Below are 21,312 nucleotides of genomic sequence, written 5' to 3'. Positions count from 1 at the left end.
AGGGAACAGGTAATCCAAGGTTAACGCGTTTCACGGCACACACGGCCGCTTACTCATAACCAATAGTGATGGATAACGGAAATCGGTTGGTATTAGACAAACGAACCCTAGTTGATTGATGCGATTGCTCGCAGGTTTGTGTCATTAGTTTCATTTTCCTCAATGAGGAGCCGATTACTCCGTGATCTAACACCTGGGACTTTTAGAAGTACATGTGAAACTGCTTCATAAAGAAGCACAGTACAGAAACACAACGATATAGACTTAAAAGACAGTACACTGATAGAAATACAAAGTAAAAATAAATGTTGAATGTTATGATAAAATCATGTTGGCGCAGGAAGAATCCAAATCGGCAAAATGCAAAAGAGGACGATATACAAAATTGGAACAATATATGTATATGTATCAATCCTTTGTATTCTCCTGCACATATATTGAGCTTCAGAGTATATTACATATAAAGTAAGGACCTTCATCATTTCCCAAATAAAAAACCATGAAAAGAGAAAATATACAGTGGGTACGGAAAGTATTCAGACCCCCTTAAATTTTTCACTCTTTGTTATATTGCAGCCATTTGCTAAAATCATTTAAGTTCATTCTTCTTCCTCATGAATGTACACATAGCACCCCATACTGACAGAAAAACACAGAATTGTTGACATTGTTGCAGATTTATTAAAAAAGAAAAACTGAAATATCACATGGTCCTAAGTATTCAGACCCTTTGCTCAGTATTTAATAGAAGCCCCCTTTTGATCTAATACAGCCAGGAGTCTTTTTGGGAAAGATGCAACAAGTCTTTCACACCTGGATTTGGGGATCCTCTGCCATTCCTCCTTGCAGATCCTCTCCAGTTCTGTCAGGTTGGATGGTAAACGTTGGTGGACAGCCATTTTTAGGTCTCTCCAGAGATGCTCAATTGGGTTTAAGTCAGGGCTCTGGCTGGGCCATTCAAGAACAGTCACAGAGTTGTTGTGAAGCCACTCCTTCGTTATTTTAGCTGTGTGCTTAGGGTCATTGTCTTGTTGGAAGGTAAACCTTCGGCCCAGTCTGAGGTCCAGAGCACTCTGGAGAAGGTTTTTGTCCAGGATATCCCTGTACTTGGCCGCATTCATCTTTCCCTCGATTGCAACCAGTCGTCCTGTCCCTGCAGCTGAAAAACACCCCCACAGCATGATGCTGCCACCACCATGCTTCACTGTTGGGACTGTATTGGACAGGTGATGAGCAGTGCCTGGTTTTCTCCACACATACCGCTTAGAATTAAGGCCAAAAAGTTCTATTTTGGTCTCATCAGACCAGAGAATCTTATTTCTCACCATCTTGGAGTCCTTCAGGTGTTTTTTAGCAAACTCCATGCGGGCTTTCATGTGTCTTACACTGAGGAGAGGCTTCCGTCGGGCCACTCTGCCATAAAGCCCTGACTGGTGGAGGGCTGCAGTGATGGTTGACTTTCTACAACTTTCTCCCATCTCCTGACTGCATCTCTGGAGCTCAGCCACAGTGATCTTTGGGTTCTTCTTTACCTCTCTCACCAAGGCTCTTCTCCCCCGATAGCTCAGTTTGGCCGGACGGCCAGCTCTAGGAAGGGTTCTGGTCGTCCCAAACGTCTTCCATTTGAGGATTATGGAGGCCACTGTGCTCTTAGGAACCTTAAGTGCAGAAGAAATCTTTTTGTAACCTTGGCCAGATCTGTGCCTTGCCACAATTCTGTCTCTGAGCTCTTCAGGCAGTTCCGTTGACCTCATGATTCTCATTTGCTCTGACATGCATTGTGATCTGGAAGGTCTTATATAGACAGGTGTGTGGCTTTCCTAATCAAGTCCAATCAGTATAATCAAACACAGCTGGACTCAAATGAAGGTGTAGAACCATCTCAAGGATGATCAGAAGAAATGGAAAGCACCTGAGTTAAATATATGAGTGTCATAGCAAAGGGTCTGAATACTTAGGACCATGTGATATTTCAGTTTTTCTTTTTTAATAAATCTGCAACAATGTCAACAATTCTGTGTTTTTCTGTCAGTATGGGGTGCTATGTGTACATTCATGAGGAAGAAGAATGAACTTAAATGATTTTAGCAAATGGCTGCAATATAACAAAGAGTGAAAAATTTAAGGGGGTCTGAATACTTTCCGTACCCACTGTATATATAAAAGAAAATATATATATATATATATATATATGTATATGAGAGGCAGGAAAACACATACACATACATACATATGCATAAATTATTCTAAAACCACAGAGAGCGTGCATATGTTATATAATAGGAAATATGCATATTGCTGAAAAGCTGTATAGTGTATCGTAGCGTGAATAGACAGTTATAATGGTGGAAATACATGTGTAAAAAACAAATAACCAGAAATGTGAAAAGAATGTGGAAAATTGTGAATGAATGATGACAAGTGATCGTAAAAGAAAAATTATGAAAACAAACTTGTCTTGCAAAAAATAAAAATAATAATAAAAATAAAAATATTTTGAATGGTGGAATAGATATAGTGAAAAATATATGTGTAAAGTTGTGTCTAAACCAGCCAATAAAAATAATGATGAATATGATAATAGGGGTTTATACAAAAAGAATACATGTGAACAGTAATTCTATTGCGTGAAGCAACAGAAAATGACAATATATATAAGTTGTCATGTATGTACATTAATGTGAAAAATATTAAATAAATATACGTGTATATGGAGAAATTATATATATATATTTTTTATTATTTTTTGTTGGTGCAAATTGAGGGGTGAATGTGAAGGTCAACTGAATACAGAGAAGCAAAATAATGCCGAAATGGATGCATTCCATAAGCACAATGTACATAAACCCGTTAGAAAAAGGCCCCAAGCCCGAACAAAATAGGTAAATATTATTTGAAAATTGACCAATCTCTGTCAATGGCCAAGGATCTAATTGAAAAATCGTGAACACAGATTAAATCCATATTCCCATTGATAAAAATGTTTTAAACCGGGAAAGGAAGTTTGCTCACTATATTTATTTGAACATTAAGTACTAAGCTGTGTGATTTTCCAACGAAAATCTACAAATAATTCAATGCCAAAAGACAGTAGGGGTGTGGGACCAAAAGTCTACGGGAAAAATAATGGAGAACCCTTTTTTGATATAATCAAGACAAACAATGTCCATGTGTATTAAATATCATCTCAATTATAAGTCTGAACACACGGTCATAGGACTAACGGTGCAAAAATTGCAAATGAACATTTTTCAAAAAGATATGTATGGCAAAAATTGCATAGCAGAAAGTGGACGCAATGGACAGATGGATCAATATAAACAAGCATTTTGTAAATTATCGCCATTAGAACAAGATCACAGCATATAAGGCCAAAATCAATTATGAACTCAAAAGGGAGGAAAAATAGTCACCAAGGAGAGGTGTCACTCATAAAAATGAGTGACATCCCACTCCCAGTTTAAACCATGAGGCATCCGAGTGTGTAACTTAAAGATCCATAAAACCTCCCTTTTGCAAAGTAACCTGAAGACATCCCCACCTCTGGCAGGCCTAGTAACATGGTCTATAATTCGGACCTGTAACAGGGACATATCGCCACCATGGGCGTTGTTGAAATGTTTCGCTATATTGGTTGACTTGAGGGTGCGTATGTCACTAAGGTGCTCCCTGAAACGGTCTTTTAGCTTCCGAGTGGTTCTACCCACATACTGAACAGAACATGATTTACATGTAATTAAATAAATAAGATATTTTGTGTTGCAATTGAAAAAATCTTTTATAGTATATGTCTTGTTGTCATAGGTCGAGACGAAATTGTCCCTGGGAATAATATGGGGACAGGTGACACACTCTGTCATACCACACTTGAAATTCCCTTTACAATATAACCATGTCTTGGATGTATTTGATTTTTTAGAGATATATAGACTGGGAGATAGGGAATTGCCTAAAGTGGCAGCCCTTTTAGCTACTATGTTAACCCCATCTTCAAGAATGTTTGCACAGATATCATCCGTGTATAGAGTGGGTAAGTGTCTCTGAATGATCTTTTTTATTTTATTAAATTCTAAGCTATAGGGCAAAGACAGTGTGATAGAGGGAATCACCTTATTGGAACTCTTGGACACAGTTTTATTTCTATTCCTGTTTTTGTGTCTGAGTCTACTTCTATAACTATCATCGGAAGCAGTTTCCTGCTGTGTATGGGATATATCACGTAAAGTTCCTGATGACAAGAGATCGGAACGATCTTTATTTAGGGCTATAGAGTATGCCCTGTCTAACATCCATCTGGGATATCCTCTGTCAAGGAAGCGATGGTATAGTAAAGACGCTTGTTTGTTGAAATCCTGCAAATTACTGCAAATCCTCCGCACTCTGAGGAATTGCCCTACAGGGATGCCCTTGATGGTATGGATTGGATGACTGGAGCGTGCATGCAATAGACTATTACCAGACAGTGGTTTCCTGTAAAGATTTGATATGACTTTGTTGCCAATGTGGCTCAAAGCAACATCCAAAAATTCTATTGTGTCCATACTTGTAGTGCCTGTAAACTTTAACCACTTTACCACCGGAGGATTTTGCTGTCTTCCGTCCAGGCCACTTTTTGCGATTCGGCGCTGTGCGACTTCAACTGACAATTGCGCGGTCGTGCGACGCCGTACCCAAACGAAATTTACGTCCTTTTTTTCCCACAAACAGAGCTTTCTTTTGGTGGTATTTGATCACCTGTGCGATTTTTACTTTTTGCGCTATAAACAAAAAAAGAGCGTTTATTTTGAAAAAATAACAATATTTTTAACATTTTTTTATATGAAATTCCCCCCAAAAAAGATGTAAAAACCAATTTTTTTAAAAAATTTTGGCCAATTTGTTTTATGCTACATATGTTTGGTAAAAAAAATCGCAATAAGCGTATTTTGATTGGTTTGCGCAAAAGTTATTGCGTTTACTAACAAAGGGAAAGATTTCTGTCATTTTTGGTGTTTTTTTTTTAACGCGTAATGGCGGCGATCTGCGATTTTTTTTGCGGGACTGCGACATTGCGGCGGACAGACCGGACCCCTGACTGACATTTTTGACACTTTTGGGGGTACCAGTGACATTACTGCAGTAATCAGTGCTATAAATATGCACTGTTACTGTAAAAATTACACTGGCAGGGAAGGGGTTAATATTATTGGAGAGGGAGGGGTTAATGTATGCCTGGTGCTTACTGACGTGTAGGGGGGGAGGTGACTGAGTGAGTCATGGACAGATCGGATGTCCAGCTATGCTGAACAGTCCGATCTGTCACTCCCTGTCACTATGGAGATCCGCCCGCTGTGTTTACACACAGCGGGCGGATCTCCAGACTCGATCCCCGACGATCGGGTAAGAGCAGCGGCGATCGCCGCTGCTCCTCCCCTGGCCCGACTCCCGCTGTGAATGAAAACAGCGGGAGCGAGCCTCCGGCGGCGCGCAAGCGCCGCCCAGAAGGGGGAGTGTCCAATCACGTTAATACTACGTGGCTGGACGATAACGAACCACTCTGCCGCAGTAGTATTACTGTGAGCGGTTGTAGAGTGGTTAAATTAATTGAATTGCAGTTCAAGTATGACAAAAAAACGTCCAGATCTACACTCCTATGACAAACAAAGATCAGGTCGTCTATATAGCGATAATATAAAACCATCTGGTCTCTATATGGGTTGTCACCTCCAAAGATGTGGGGTCTCTCCCACCAACCCATGTATAGGTTGGCGAGAGAGGGGGAAAACTTAGCCCCCATCGCTGCCCCACACCTTTGGAGGTAAAAACTGCCATCAAATGAAAAAAAGTTGTGCGTTAAAAGAAATAGCAACACTTCAAGGATGTAAGCCTGTAGTTCAACATTGAGGTAGGTACGTTGTTTCAAAAAGGTATCTATAGCTGTAATCGCAAGATCATGAGGTATAGAGGAATATAAACTGGACACATCACATGTGATCCAGATATAGTCCTCTGCCCATGAAAATGTGTCCATAATGTTCAGTAAATGTTTGGTATCCCTTAAATAACTGGGGAGCTCTGATACCAGGCCCTGTAATTGGCCATCCAGCCATTCGCCTAATTTTTCACAGAGAGACCCTATCCCAGAGACAATAGGTCTCCCCAAGAGAGAGATGATGAAAAATCGGTGTGACAGGGTAGTCTGGGATGAGTTTCTCTGCTTCCTTAGCAGAGAAAGCGCCAAGGGTTAGACCTTTCTCTACTAAAGTGCAAAGTGCTATTTTATAACTGTTAGTAGGATCACTTTTTAGAGGTTGATAGGTGCAAGTGTCATTTAATTGTCTAAGGGCTTCTTTTTTGTATGCCTCACTGTCAAGTATGACTATTGCACCTCCCTTGTCTGCATTTCTGATGGTAATGGATATGTCTTCTTTCAAAGATTTTAATAAAGCTCTTTCTCGACTGGTTAAATTATCAAAAGACCCAGATATAGAGGAAGGTGTATCAATCGCCAGACCGAATATGTCTCTCTCCACTAATTTTTGGAAGAGATCCATATTCGGTGATCGCGATTGGATCGGATAAAAACTGGAAAAAGTAGACAAAGCAATTCTTTTAACCGATTTCCGTTATCCATCACTATGGTTATGAGTAAGCGGCCGTGTGTGCCGTGAAACGCGTTAACCTTGGATTACCTGTTCCCTGCACTGTCTGTCTGCCTATGATTTGAAGAATAAAGAGATTTCATTGCTTTGATTTGAGTGCGGTTCCACTACTTCTCTTGCACCAAGCAGGGAAACACACACAGTTATGTGCAACTTGTAGAGTGGAGCAGGTTCTTATGCACCAACAGCATCTGTCTCTGAGGGCAGAATATGGCCTGTGAGCCTGAGCCCAAGGGGGGGGTTCTGATGCAGGATGGCGTGTCCGTAGCCTGTCCCTACTCGTCCGGAAACCTTTCCCTGTCGCTATTAACTTTCCTAGGTTACCTGTCGCTACACTATCAACTCACAAAATGCATGGCAACTGCAGTGAGTCAGGGCTTTTTGTAAGCTCTGCCCTCACTAAAGATGGCCACCAGAGTCAACAAAAAGGACAGTGAGCAGCACAGTAATGACTTCACCACATCTCACTCCAAATCTCCTGACACTAGAAATCGGAGGCACCAGTACCTTAGATCTTACACTGCAGATATGCAGCTATGAGGCTTGTGGGTAGGTGCAGCGGGGTGTGGCGGCAGTAAACATACTGAGTCCGGTTGCAAATAACAAGACTTGTATTGAAGAAATGGTCCAAATCTACAAACAGCCCAGTGGGAAGGCATCAAGCTGGGAAAGGCGTACAGTTCTGAACAACTTGTAGAGTGGAGCAGGTTATAATGCAGCGTCAGCCTCTGTCTCCGAGGGCGGAATGTGGCCTGGCCAGCCCAATGGGGAGAATTCCAATGCAGGATGGCGGGTCCGTTGCTTGTGCCTACTCATCCAGAGCCTTTCCCTACCACTGTTCACTTTTCCTGACAGACAGATGACCTGTCCCTACACTATCCACTCTCAAAATGCATGGCAACTGCAGTGAGTCGGGGCTTTTTGCAAGCTCTGCCCTCACTAAAGATGGCCACCAGAGTCACATGGGACAGTAACATCGAACCGTATCAGTTCACAGTGACCAAGGAAACCATAGAGGAATACGTTTCTCCTGACTTCCTTTCCTTCTGCAATGCTGCTTCAGTTTTCAGTTTTAGCGCCACCTGCAGTGGAGAAAAGAGATTGCACCTGTCTACTCTCTGTGGACAAAGCAGTGTCTAGACACATGCAAATAGAGATCACTATTATTTTTCAGGAGAAATTACATACATGTTCAGGGTACTGCCCTGGCCCTATCAACATTTCTAGATGTTCTTAAGGACATAGCAAATCCTTACTCTTCGAGTTTAGTTCTACTTTACTAAGCCTAAACAAATTGTCCTGGTGACCAATATAACAAAGGACAGAACATTATTTCAATCCAAAATGTTATGGTTGTCAAAAAAAAAAAGATTATAGAGGAAATGTTCTAGTAGGTAATTGTTCTGGTGACAATTGTCTGATTTTACTTAACTTCCTGTTGTGTCTCCATGATAGGAAGCACTGAAAAATTACCCCAATGGGACACGGTGGGATGGGACACAGAGGGGGAAAAGAACTGGCCAGGAATTTGCTGTTCTTTATTAAAAAAGGAAAACATGTTTTGCTGGAAACCCAGTTTAAAGCAGTGCTAAATCCAGAAACCCTTTTTCTTTCCCATCCATTCAGGAAAACCAGAAGTCTTTAGCCCTCGAGCTATACTGCTGCCTGCAGGAGGATTGGACACTAGCAAAAAAAAAAAAAAAAAAAACATAGGCTAGCCCAGGAAAACTCCTCCTACTGCCCACATGCCTTTTTTTTCTCTAGTGTCTAGGACAGCCTTTCTCAACCAGGACTCCTTTGGTTATTCAACCAGAGATCCCTCCGGTGATTCAACCAGGGCTCTCCCCCTTGTGATTCAACCAGGGCTCCCCCCAGTGATTCAACCAGGGCTCCCCACGGTGATTCAACCAGGGCTCCCCACGGTGATTCAACCAGGGCTCCCCACGGTGATTCAACCAGGGCTCCCCCCGGTGATTCAACCAGGGCTCCCCCGGTGATTCAATGAGGGCACCTCTGGAGATTCAACCAGGGCTCCTCTGGTGATTCAGCCAGGGCTCCTCTGGGGATCCAACCAGGGTTCCTCCGGTGATTCAACCAGGGCTCCTCCGGTGATTCAACCAGGGCTCCTCCGGTGATTTAACCAAGGCAAGGTTCCAGATGCTCCATTTCAGACATCAAACATCTTCTGATGTTGTGGTGGGAGGGGAGGGTGGCACGTGTCCAATCCAATCTCAGGCTTCTCATATCTTAGCTAGTGGGTGCCACAGACACAATGTTTTAAGTAATATGGTACCTTCAAGGACTTCCAACCCAAGTTGATCTGTAATGTTATGTCTTGTCATTTATTTGTATGTTGTTTATAATAAAATGCTTTACAGCCATTTAATCCCACTTTGAGTAAAGTGTTTAATTAGGTAGTCAGAGCTTTGGAGTCAGGCCAGGGGTCATTGGTAATTGGTGACCTATGATCTACCCTAGTCATGGGCTGGCCTACAATTTATTTGTTTGCAAGTGTCTAATCCTCCTTTAAGCGGAAGGTGATGGACTTTGTGTGTCCTTCCTTAGACTCAAAAAAAAATAATAATTGTTATGATGATTATAAAATTTTTATTTTTGTCTGATTTTTTATATACTTAATTTAATGTTTGATTATTTTTTAGGATATCATGAACACTACAGTCTACAAGTCCAAAGTGGAGCCCCCGGAAGAGGAGCTGAGAGCAGAATGGACCAGTAGACAATATGGCCAAGGACCACAGGCTGCAGAGTTACAGAGGCAGAAAAGAAACTCTCTGGGATGGAAACTGAATAAATCCTATCACCTGTTTGTATTATAATTTAGGACAACAGGGATTTAAATTGTTAGCTTCATAAGGCTGGAAACGCTGACCTTTAGAACAGGCACAGTAGTGTTGGGGTATGATCGCAATACCACCTTAACCTGTATTACCCCTTCATTACCAGGCCATTTTCAGTTTTCAGTGCTATGACTTGCTTTGTGGACTGGTGTGCAGTCATGTTGGAACACGAAGGGGCCATTCCCAAACTGTTCCCACAAAGTTGGGAGCATGAAATTGTCCAAAATCTCTTGGTATGCCAACGCCTTAAGAGTTCCCTTCACTGAAACTAAGGGGCCAAGCCCAACCCCTGAAAAACAACCCCACAACATATCCCCTCCTCCACCAAATGATTTGTACCGGAACTAAGGGGCCAAGCCCAACCTCTGAAAAACAACACCCACACCATAACCCCCCCCCTCCTCCACCAAATGATTTGGACTCCAACTAAGGGGCCAAGCCCAACCCCTGAAAAAAAAACCCTGCACCATAATCCCCCCTCCACCAAATGATTTGGACCAGGACTAAGGGGCCAAGCCCAACTTCTGAAGAACAAACCCCGCATCATAACCCCCCTCCTACCAAATGATTTGGAATGGAACTAAGGGGCCTAGCCCAACCCCTGAAAAACAACCCCACATCTTAATCCCCCCTCCACCAAATGATTTGGACCGGAACTAAGGGGCCAAGGCCAAACTTTGAAAAACAACCCCCACACCATAATCCCCCTTCCACCAAATGATTTGGACCAGGACTAAGGGGCCAAGCCGAACCCCTAGAAAAACAACCCCACACCATAATCCCCCCTCCACCAAATTATTTGTACCGGAACTAAGGGGCCAAGCCCAACCTTTTAAAAACAACCCCGCACCATAACCCCCCCCCCTCCACCAAATGACTTGGACTGGAACTAAGGGGCCAAGCCCAACTCCTGAAAAACAACCCCGGCACCATACTCCCCCCTCCACCAAATGATTTGGACCAGGACTAAGGGGCCAAGCCCAACCCCTGAAAAACAACCCCCGCACCATAATCCCCCCTCCACCAAATGATTTGGACCGGAACTAAGATGCCAAGCCCAACCCCTGAAAAACAACCCCACACCATAATCCCCCCTCCACCAAATTATGTGTAGCTTTCCCGGAAAGCTCTCCATTTAAAGCTAATTTCACAAAAGTTATTAGGAGAATTAAATAAAAGCTAACACATCTTCAATGATCATATTTCTTTCATATCGTACATCCCAAAAACAAAATGCTGATCCTATGTATGTGGAAGTTAAATGAAAACTTGTATCAAAAAAAGAAAGTGTCTGTTGGAGGTGGCGGGAGGAGGAGGGGACCATGCTCCATGTCTTCTGGTCCTGCCAGAGATTACGGATTCTCTGGTCCCAAGTCAAACACTGGAATTTCAAATGTACAGATATTGGGATGCCTGATGATCCAGCGACGTTTCTCTTACACTTGGCACCCAAGAAAATAAAACGCTATAAACGCTTTCTTTTACTACACCTTGTTAACGTCGCAAAGGCATGCGTACCCAATAAAAACAATCATAAATAAATATGAATAAATGCATTCAATAAATGAGTACTAAGTAATAATAAATAAATAAACAATTAACCCCAAACTTAAACCTCTAACCCAGCCTTTCTCAACCTTTTCAATGTGGAGGACCCCTTGAAATAATTTTCAGGTCTCAGGGATAGGGATGATCGAACGGTTCGGGTCGACCATCGGTTCGACCCGAACATTGGCTGTTTGAAATTCGGCTGAATTCCGAACTCTTTGCGATAAAAGTTCGGAATTCGGCAACCAGAACTGCCCAAAAATGCAATGGGACAGGAACTGGGCTTTAAAAGCCTGTGATTGAACCAGAAACGTCAGTAAAGGCCAATTGAGGGGGCAGGAGTCTGCTAGGAATGTGATTGGAGTGACTAGGGGGTCCAGAGGCCAATCAGTAGTGAATATGCCCCCCCTAGTATATAACATAGCCCCGCCAAATCTCTAGCACTGTAATAGAGAGGCTGTGGAAGAGAGTGGAAGAATTTCTGTTACTCCTGCTGCTTCAGTGTCATTTAACAATTATTAGTGTGAGGAAAGGGATATGCAGTGTAGTTAGGGTACTATATACCACTATAGTTAGATTCAAAAATCTAGTATCTGTAGGGAAAGTGTTAAGTGTCTCCCTGATTCGAGCTACGAAAAAAGCTCCGGAATTTTTTGAGCTGCAGACATTTGGCTTCAGGCGATTTGGAGTGGAGATGTAAATCGTCTCCATTGAGAAGAATTGATTTTTTTCTCCTCCAGGGTCTTGGAGCCTCGAGCTTCCAACTACAAAACGCTGAGGTGTGAATGGGGGCAAGGTTTGCAAGGATTGCCAAAATCAAACAAATGGAGGAATTGATGGCCTCTGCCAATCATACCATCTCCAGGCGTTGCTGGCCCTTCCAAGCCTGATCTCACATATCAGTTCCTGCCGCGGTCTCTGACTCGGGCGATACCTGTCCCGTGGTCTTTGACTCGGGCGATACCTGTCCCGCGGTCCCTGACTCGGGCGATACCTGTCCCGCGGTCCCTGACTCGGGTGATACCTGTCCCGCGGTCTCTGACTTGGTCGATACCTGTCTAGCGGTCCTTGACTCGGGCGATACCTGTCCCGCGATCTCTGACTTGGGCGATACCTGTCCCGCGGTCTCTGACTTGGGCGATACCTGTCCCGCGGTCTCTGACTTGGGCGATACCTGTCCTGTCTCTGTCTCCTCCCTTACCCCTGCCCTTTCCTCTTTTTCCCCTTAGACATCACCATGTGTCCACAACACTTCTACGCCATACGTGTTAAATAAAGAATTAAAAAAAAAAGAAAGTCTCACGGCTCTACCCAGAACGTGCAGGCCTGAAACTCCCACCAGTATCTTGTATGGGCGCGCTGTTCTCCAAAGGAATGTGCACAGATGCATGGCATGCGTGCATGCACCCAATCCCGGAACTGGTGCCAAACTGCCTATTTAAAGTCAGACATGAAATATTGAACATATCCCTCTATAGTGTGTACTTACCTCAATCCAGAACACTAGGTGCCATTTCTGTCTGTCGCTTCTTTCCTCTTCTATCAGCAGGAGTCACTTCTGACAAGTTTTCCTGACACCAAGAGAAAAATGGTGATGGGAAGGGAGCTCCAGCAGATTGGCAGCCTCATTTCTGTCCCTGTGTGCTGTGTGATGGGGGGGGGGTCCCTTTCATTCAATCAGTTCTCAGAGCTCTCCTCACTGAGCTCTGCAGTGTGTATTTCAGCTCTCCACTCCTTTTTTTTTGGAACTGTCAGAGAAGCTGCAAAAATGTGGTACTTTGAACAGATATAGAGAAGAGAAGACTGCAGATAAACAGGTACACCCTATGTAGGAGGATTTGTTCAATCTCTGTGCTTCCCCTCAGGCCAGTCACTTCACTGTATATGGAAGGATTTACAAAAAAGTTGTTTACATCCATCTTGGACAAGATGTCATGACGTCGCTCCGGTTCTCCAAGGCTATAGCGGCGATCAAAGATGATCTATTCTTTGATCGCCGCTGTGACCTGCCGGCGGCACCGTTGGATTGTTTCTTGGGCAAGGAACAGTGAGAGACACCGGCGCTGCTTCTGAAGGCATTCCAGTGGCTCATGGGCCGATCAGAACACTTTCAAGCTGCAGGCTGAAATAGACAATACCGGGCTATGGCTAATAGCTTCAGCCATAATCCCAATTATCCTCTTGCAAACTGCAACCTATACATACAGTATCTCACAAAAGTAAGTACACCCCTCACATTTTTGTAAATATTTTATTCTTTTCATGTGACAACACTGAAGAAATGACACTTTGCTACAATGTAAAGTAGTGAGTGTACAGCTTGTATAACAGTGTAAATTTGCTGTCCCCTCAAAATAACTCAACACACAGCCATTAATGTCTAAACCGCTGGCAACAAAAATGAGTACAACCCTAAGTGAAAATGTCCAAATTGGGCCCAATTAGCCATTTTCCCTCCCCGGTGTCATGTGACTCGTTAGTATTACAAGGTCTCAGGTGTGAATGAGGAGCAGGTGTGTTAAATTTAGTGTTATGACTCTCACTCTCTCATACTGGTCACTGGGAGTTCAACATGGCACCTCATGGCAAAGAACTCTCTGAGGATCTGAAAAAAAGAATTGTTGCTCTACATAAAGATGGCCTAGGCTATAAGAAGATTGCCAAGAACCTGAAACTGAGCTGCAGCACATTGGATAAGACCATACAGCAGTTTAACAGGACAGGTTCCACTCAGAACAGGACTCACCATGGTCGACCAAAGAAGTTGAGTGCACATGCTCAGCGTCATATCCAGAGGTTGTCTTTGGGAAATAGATGTATGAGTGCTGCCAGTATTGCTGCAGAGATTGAATGGGTGGGGGGATCAGCCTGTCAGTGCTCAGACCATACGCTGCAAACTGCATCAAAGTGGTCTGCATGGTTGACGTCCCAGAAAGGAAGTATCTTCTAAAGATGATGCACAAGAAAGCCCACAAACAGTTTGCTGAAGACAAGCAGACTAAGGACATGGATTACTGGAACCATCTCCTGTGGTCTGACGAGACCAAGATAAACTTATGTAGTTCAAATGGTGTCAAACGTGTGTGGCGGCAACCAGGTGCCTACGTTTAAGCATGGTGGTGGAAGTGTCATGGTCTGGGGCTGCATGAGTGCTGCCGACACTGGGGAGCTACAGTTCATTGAGGAAACCATGAATGCCAACATGGACTGTGACATACTGAAGCAGAGCATGATCCCCTCACTTCAGGGACTGGGCTGCAGGGCAGTATTCCAACATGATAACGACCCCAAACACACCTCCAAGTTGACCACTGCCTTGCTAAAGAAGCTGAGGGTAAAGGTAATGAACTGGTCAAGCATGTCTCCAGACCCAAACCCTAGCATCTGTGGGGCATCCTCAAATGGAAGGTGGAGGAGCGCAAGGTCTCTAACATCCACCAGCTCTGTGATGTCATCATGGAGGAGTGGAAGAGGACTCCAGTGGCAACCTGTGAATCTCTGGTGAACTCCATGCCCAAGAGGGTTAAGGCAGTGCTGGAAAATAATGTTGACCACACAAAATATTCACACTTTGGGCCCAATTTGGACATTTTCACTTAGGGGTGTACTCACTTTTGTTGCCAGCGGTTTAGACATTAATGTCTGTGTGTTGAGTTATTTTGAGGGGACAGCAAACTTACACTGTTATACAAGCAGTACACTCACTACTTTACATTGTAGCAAAGTGTAATTTCTTCAGTGTTGTCACATGAAAAGATAGAATAAAATATTTACGGTACAAAAATGTGAGGGGTGTACTAACTTTTGTGAGATACTGTATATATATTATAAAATAATATAAACCTGCGCTCCCTAAAAGATGTATAAAAAGGAAAAATGTATGTGATGCAGCTGCTTAGACAATATGTATGAACCCAATTGTAAAACAGCACTAACATAAAAACAGATAATAAATAAAGTGCCTTACACACTAAAATGAACAATGTGTACAATGTGAAAACATCATTAAACCTCATTAAACCACATAAATAATTAGAAAAATATTATGTGATAAAAGTCCAATATATGAAATAGATCAATAAAGTGCAAGGTGCTCCAGTGCAGAGAAAATATTAAAGGTGTTCCAGGTGACGGTGACCCCTCCAGGTACCCCACTCACCAGACCAAAGGGTCAAAAAAGCCTGTAACCACTGGGATATGACAATGCACCAGGACTTCTCCCATATAATACCAAGTTGTTCAGGATGATTCTTTGTCAGAGGTGGTCCAAGATTCCTCCATAGACCCAGTGCCAAAGTCAAGAGACCATAGATGGTGAAGTACGTTTTAAATGAATTTATTAATGAAATCAAAAAAACATACTCACAAAAATATAGCAAAAACTGGCAGTGAAATCTCAACAGGTAGCCGCGAACGCCGCTGCTGGCATGCGGGAAGCTTAACCGGAAGTGACGTTCCGCTATTACCGTACCGGAACTGCGTCGACGCGTTTCGCCCACCCACTAGGCGTTATCAAAGACATCACTTCTGGTGTACGGACGCAAATTATACAATGCTGGGAGCGGACTTCATATCCGGTTCTCGTCCAGCGATAGGTGTATTCCAGCAATGAATATATAACTGATCATGAAAAAATAGATATGGATGATACTTAGAATATATCTTTTTATATTATTTAGATTTTAATCTATGGGGATACTGAATATCACACCATTTTAAATTATATTAATATCCATTCCGGTACCACTTCCTGTTTACATCAATGAAAAAAACTTTATTAACAATACATATGATACTATTATATCTAAAATATAAAGATAAAAAAGGTTCTTAGGTGTATCTAATATTGAAAATTGAATATTCAGAAATACATAGATAAGATAGTGTAATAATAACCTCAGATCATAGTGATGACGGTAAAATTAGGAAATACTGTATATATAGAATGACATGGAATTATATTTATTTTGTATGCTAATAGTAATTAAATTAATTAATTATATTAAATTACATGTATGATGGTGACTTTTGTGGATAAAAATACATTTGTTAAGGTCTCTCTCTGTTCATGGAACCTGGTCCTCAGAGGAAGCTTGTATCATGATCTGTGTTCTGGAGCACAGAACGATTTGATTGTAAGGATGATCGAACGGTTCGGGTCCACCATCGGTTCGGCCCGAACATTGGGTGTTCGAGGTTCGGCCGAATTTAGAACTTTTTGCCCAAAAAGTTTGGAATTCGGCAACCAGAACCGACCAAAATGCAATGCTTCAGGAAATGGGCTTTAAAAGCCCGTGATTGGACCAGAACCATTAGCAAAAGCCAATTGAGGGGGCAGGAGAATTCTAGTAATGTGATTGGAGTGACTAGTGGGTCCCTAGACCAATCATTAGTGAATACGCCCCCCATTTTTTAAGATCGCCCCCGCCAAATTCCTAGCATTCTTGTACGGGACATGGAAGAGAGTGGAATGCTGTTCTGTTCTAATGTGTTACAATGTGTCATTTAGCTATTTTCAGTGTGAGGAAAGGGATATCTAGTGTAGTTAGAGTGCTCCTTTACACTTAAGTTAGCTTCAAAAATTTAGTTTCTGTAGGGAAAGTGTTAAGGGTAAAGGGACCGTAGTGTAGTGTAGGGTTAACTGACAGTGACTGCTATGGAAGGGTGACAAAACCCTTCCATAGCAGGGTGACCGCTATAGAGAAATGATCATTTCTCTGAGTTGCTTCGGGACAGGAATATGGCTTCTCACCAGCCAAGCATTTTTCATGCTGCAGGGGCTGCCACTGCCAGTGCTTTTTTGAGGACATGTTTGATGTCAGACATGACATCTGAACATGTGTATAGGGGGTATATATACACATATATGTCTGTATATATACCCCTAGACATATATAGGTGTGATAGTAGCAGAAATAAATGCTTGCGCTAATGAAATCATTTACAGTAATATATTTCTGCTACTATCACACCTATATATGGCTAGGTGTCTGTATACATATAATCATGTGTGTATATATACCACTATACACAAGTTCAGATGTTTTGCCTGCCTCAAAAGAACCCCAAAAAATGCCAAAAAACGCTAGCGTCAAAAAAAAATGCCCAGGTGTGTTTTTGCTGGCATTTTTTGGGGGGTTTTGGAGGCAGGCAAAACATCAGAACTTGTGCACAGTACCACTATACACAAGTTCAGATGTTTTTCCTGACTGCAAAGAACCCAAAAAAATGCCTGCTATTAAACCGGCAAGGTGTGAAAACCGAGAAGAGAAGCCAACCCCCTGTCAGAAAGTGTTCTAATACAAACAATCTTTTTTTATGGTTCTGGACATGCTACAGAGCTGAAACTTCACGTGTACACTTTTTAGACCCCCCAGATACGAAATCCAAAGTAAAAAATCAAAAAATCTCTCTTTTTTTTTTAATTTTTCAATAATTGGCTTTTTTATCAAAATGACAATTTTTAAGAACTTTTGTTTGTGTGATTTTGTGTCTGGGGGGTCTAAAAGGTGTACCTGTGAAGTTTCAGCTCTGTAGCATGTCCAGAACCAGAAAAAAAAGATCATATAGGTGTAAAAGGAGGGTCCCACATCCCTGTTCTACTGAAAAATTATCTTTTTTTTTTTCATGGTTCTGGACATGCTACAGAGCTGAAACTTCACATGTACACTTTTTAGACCCCCCAGATACTAAATCCAAAGTCAAAAAAAAAATCTCTCTTTTTTTTTTTTCAATAATTGGCTTTTTTATCAGAAATGACAATTTTTAAGAACTTTTTTTTGTGTGATTAATAGTTAATGGGGCATGACCCAGAACCCTAGGCACTTTTTAGGGGCATTTATTGGGTTTTAGGGCTTAAAAATGGTGTTTTTTGATTACCGAAGTTCGGGTCCCATTGATTTCAATGGGGTTCTGAAATCCGGGCCGAACTTTCGGGAAGTTTCGGATGTTCTGGCCGAACCAAACTTTTCAAAAGTTCGATCATCCCTATTTGATTGTTCCCTTAAACGCTAGCCCTCTCAACTCCGCGGTCATCCGACCAGGATTCAGTTGGACAACACCAAGCGGTGGCTTACATTAACCATCAAGTGACCCAGAATTATTTTGGCTCAACAAGAAGTTTAATCTTATTCTTACTTTGGTGGAAAGTCATGTTTTAGCCCTGTCTGCACATGTTAGTCCTCCAACATTGGCAGGTTGACTTCCTTGGTCGTCAATGTCTGGACTTCAAAGAGTTATTATGGTGTTTCTAGACCTCTGTCAAAGTTTGGGAATGCTGAGCGTGGACCTTCCGTCCTCCAGGTTCAGCAAAACTGGACAGGTTTGCCTCCAGGTCTGTGGATCCTCTGGCCGTCACAGTGGATGCCCTAATGACTTCCTGGGAATTTATTCATACAGACTTGTAAGATTACTGAAACGTTCACTTTGAGTAGAAATAATAGGCTGCATTGTTTTATCTATAGTGCATATGGTATTTCTCACTATAACTACATTTTTCTTCAACGACTGCTGAAAAGTTAGAAAAAATAATAAATATAGCTAATAGCACATGCTCTCAGTTTTACTGAATTTATACAAGAAGGGTGTCATTCTTCAGAGAGTCATGAGAAAAACACAGATATTTTTGTTTTGAGCATCTGTACCCAAGACTTCCCTTAAAGCGGAGTTCCACCCGAAATTTATACTTACCTCCATCTTCTCGCTCACCTGAAAAACAAATGGATAATCGCAATTTTTTTTTTTTTCACCCACCTTTTAGAGAAAATATACTCACCTTACTTCCTTCTTCCTCCCCTCGGCGGCCACGGCGATTCGTCACTTCCTGGCTTTTGCAATGATTCCTGGGAGCTGAACGTCATCGCTCCCAGGAATCATTGCGCCTGCACCGGCCCCGACGTCAGTTCCGGGGCGCGCGCTCCATTCCCTTCTAAACAGCTTCTGGGCATGCCCAGAAGCTGTGGAGGGATGACGCGCGCGACCCGGAAGTGACGTCGGGGCCAGTGCAGTGCATCGTGGAACCGAAGAGGACGCGGAAGAGGATCGCGCTGGCTTCAAGCTGCCCACACCTGACATGGCAGCGCTGGACAAGACAATTTCAAGGTAAGTATTTCTCCTGAAAGGTAAGTGCAACCCGGGACAGATCAGAGGCTATCCATTGTGGAATGTGCTAGCCCTGACTGTCCCGGGGGTATTTTTATAAAAAAATGTATAACTAGAGTGGAACTCCGCTTTAAAGTGTTACTAAACCCTGGAGCCTGCATTCACTATATCTAGCCTCCCGCAGTACACAGAACATTGAAATGCAATTATTTTAGTAAATATAAACTGCTCATGAGCAGTATACAGCAGTATTGTGGCGTCTATCAGTGTCTGGTTAAAGCTTGTAGGAGAAGTTTTCATTCTACTCTGATTGTCCTATGAGGCTGCAGGACCCCTCACCCTCTGTCTGGACAGTGCTGATTGGCTTTGTGCTGATCAAATGCACCCTCCCAAGAAAAAAAAAAATACTCTCTAGTAAGACACACCAAACTGAGCATGTGCAGAGTGCTCCCAATGCTCTGTTCTATCAGCAAATGGTTTGGGGACAGTGGAAGAAGGGCAGGATCAGAGAAGACAGGGTGAAATAGCATTTTTACACAATACCCAAGATTAACCCTTAGGTTCCACAGTGAGTATAACAAGCATGCTTTACTGCATACACAGACTGATTTTTACTGTTGTGCAGTGGTGACTGGTTCATTGGGGGTGCACGGGCGACGCCCCCCCCCTATTCCATTCGTCCAGCCCCCTAATCTACATGCAGGGTGCCAGACTCATGGATTCCAATGTTTTTTTTAAGCACGTGATTAGAACCAGAGGCTCTAAAAGGCTTTAAAAAAGGTGGGCTCGGGGAGCAGAGCACTGTGCCCTGAGCCCACCCAGTTGTGTGACAATAGCGAATGAATATTCGCTATTATCACACTGATTCTCCTCCCAGCCAATCAGGAAGCGGGTCCTGAGACCCGTTTCTGATTGGCTGAAAGAAGAGCCCATGCTATAGGCCAAGGAGGAGGAGGAGGAAGGAGACGCAGGGGAAGCCCGACCAACGGAGGAGACTGAGGGGGAAGCCGCCGCTGCTGGGGGGAGCTGCTGATGCCGCTGCCTGCCCTCCACGTCAGTCCAGGTGAGTGAGCTGGCGACGGGGGGGAGTTGGTATAGTGTGCAAGCTGGTGTGGTCTGGGGGGGTATGGTGTGGTCCGCCTAAATGACCCCCCTCCCCCGGCCCATGGAGCACCAACCGCCACTGCTGTTGTGGGTTTAGTAACACATAGAGGTCGCATTCGGTGTTCCCTCCCTCTCTTCTCACCTGTGCCTCTTTTTCGATTTGGGGGTCCCCAGTTCCTGGGTCAGACTAACTCCAGTGTCTTCCTTCTGAAGATATCTTTGTTTTTAGCATTGTCTGATTATCTAGTAACAATAAATACCTCCTGATGAAGTGAAATTAATTTCACGAAACGTGTTGAGAAGAAAACTCCCTTATCCAGAGGATCTGTGTGAAGATCATCTCACAGCCAATCCATAGGAAGTAATATTGTATAAAACATATTTTACTATGAATTGTAAGATAATAATTACATGTACAATGGAAAAAAAGTGGTGGTGATATATTGTGTCTTTATGACCTCAGCCATAACTGTGCTCCTGCCTTTGTTGGGCTTTTCTGTACTAAAAAAAATGTAACGATTTCAATCCATGCAAAAATGTGTTATATATTGGTGATGGATCCTTAAGAAAAGTCTCATGGGTAACAGACCGTGATCTCAGATTGGAGCAGTCCATGTCCGCTATAAATTATGTATAGATCACTTGGCAGGCCAAGGTGGCACGTCAAGAATGACACATCAGCCGTCCTCCTCCTGTGAATAATGAGACAGGGACAAGGTGTCCAATATCTTCCCCGTTAATCTCTTCAACAGCTCCATTATCATTCCAGGGTTACAGATGAATTGTAAGAATCAATCAACCAAAAGTAATATAATATATGCTAAACAAAAAAAAAACTTTAAAACCAAAGTGTGCCTGTCACCAAAAGCAGACACTTTGCAGGTTGAAACTTTATTTCTCAGTTACTATATTCCTTTCTGAGTGTCCAGAAACCTGGCAAAGACACCAATTCATGCATAATTAATAAGAAAAATGGTGTAGTGCCAGGGACAGCATATGTACCAATGTAAATAAAACAATTAACATCAGGGTGCCTGGTTGAAAAAGGTTGGCCTAGGTGA

The 21,312-nt window shown here is 42.8% G+C and overlaps 1 protein-coding gene across 1 annotated transcript in view; it reads left to right on the top strand.

Moving 5' to 3' along the window:
- LOC309557741 (E3 ubiquitin-protein ligase RNF14-like) overlaps positions 1 to 9,478 on the top strand; it is a gene marked incomplete at its 3' end in the record, with an annotated part of 75,113 nt that extends 65,635 nt beyond the window's left edge. Inside the window, exon 9 of the mRNA XM_082260512.1 lies at positions 9,302 to 9,478. Coding sequence (XP_082116638.1) covers positions 9,302 to 9,478 — 177 coding nt within the window. The remainder of the gene's footprint in view (positions 1 to 9,301) is intronic.
- Between the last annotated feature and the right edge of the window lie 11,834 nt (positions 9,479 to 21,312).

The sequence above is a fragment of the Pelophylax lessonae genome (genome assembly GCF_965119305.1).
Source record: "Pelophylax lessonae genome assembly, chromosome: 6".
NCBI lineage: Eukaryota > Metazoa > Chordata > Amphibia > Anura > Ranidae > Pelophylax > Pelophylax lessonae.
Note: the sequence above shows the minus strand (reverse complement) of the source record. Positions and strands in the feature narration are given on the sequence as shown.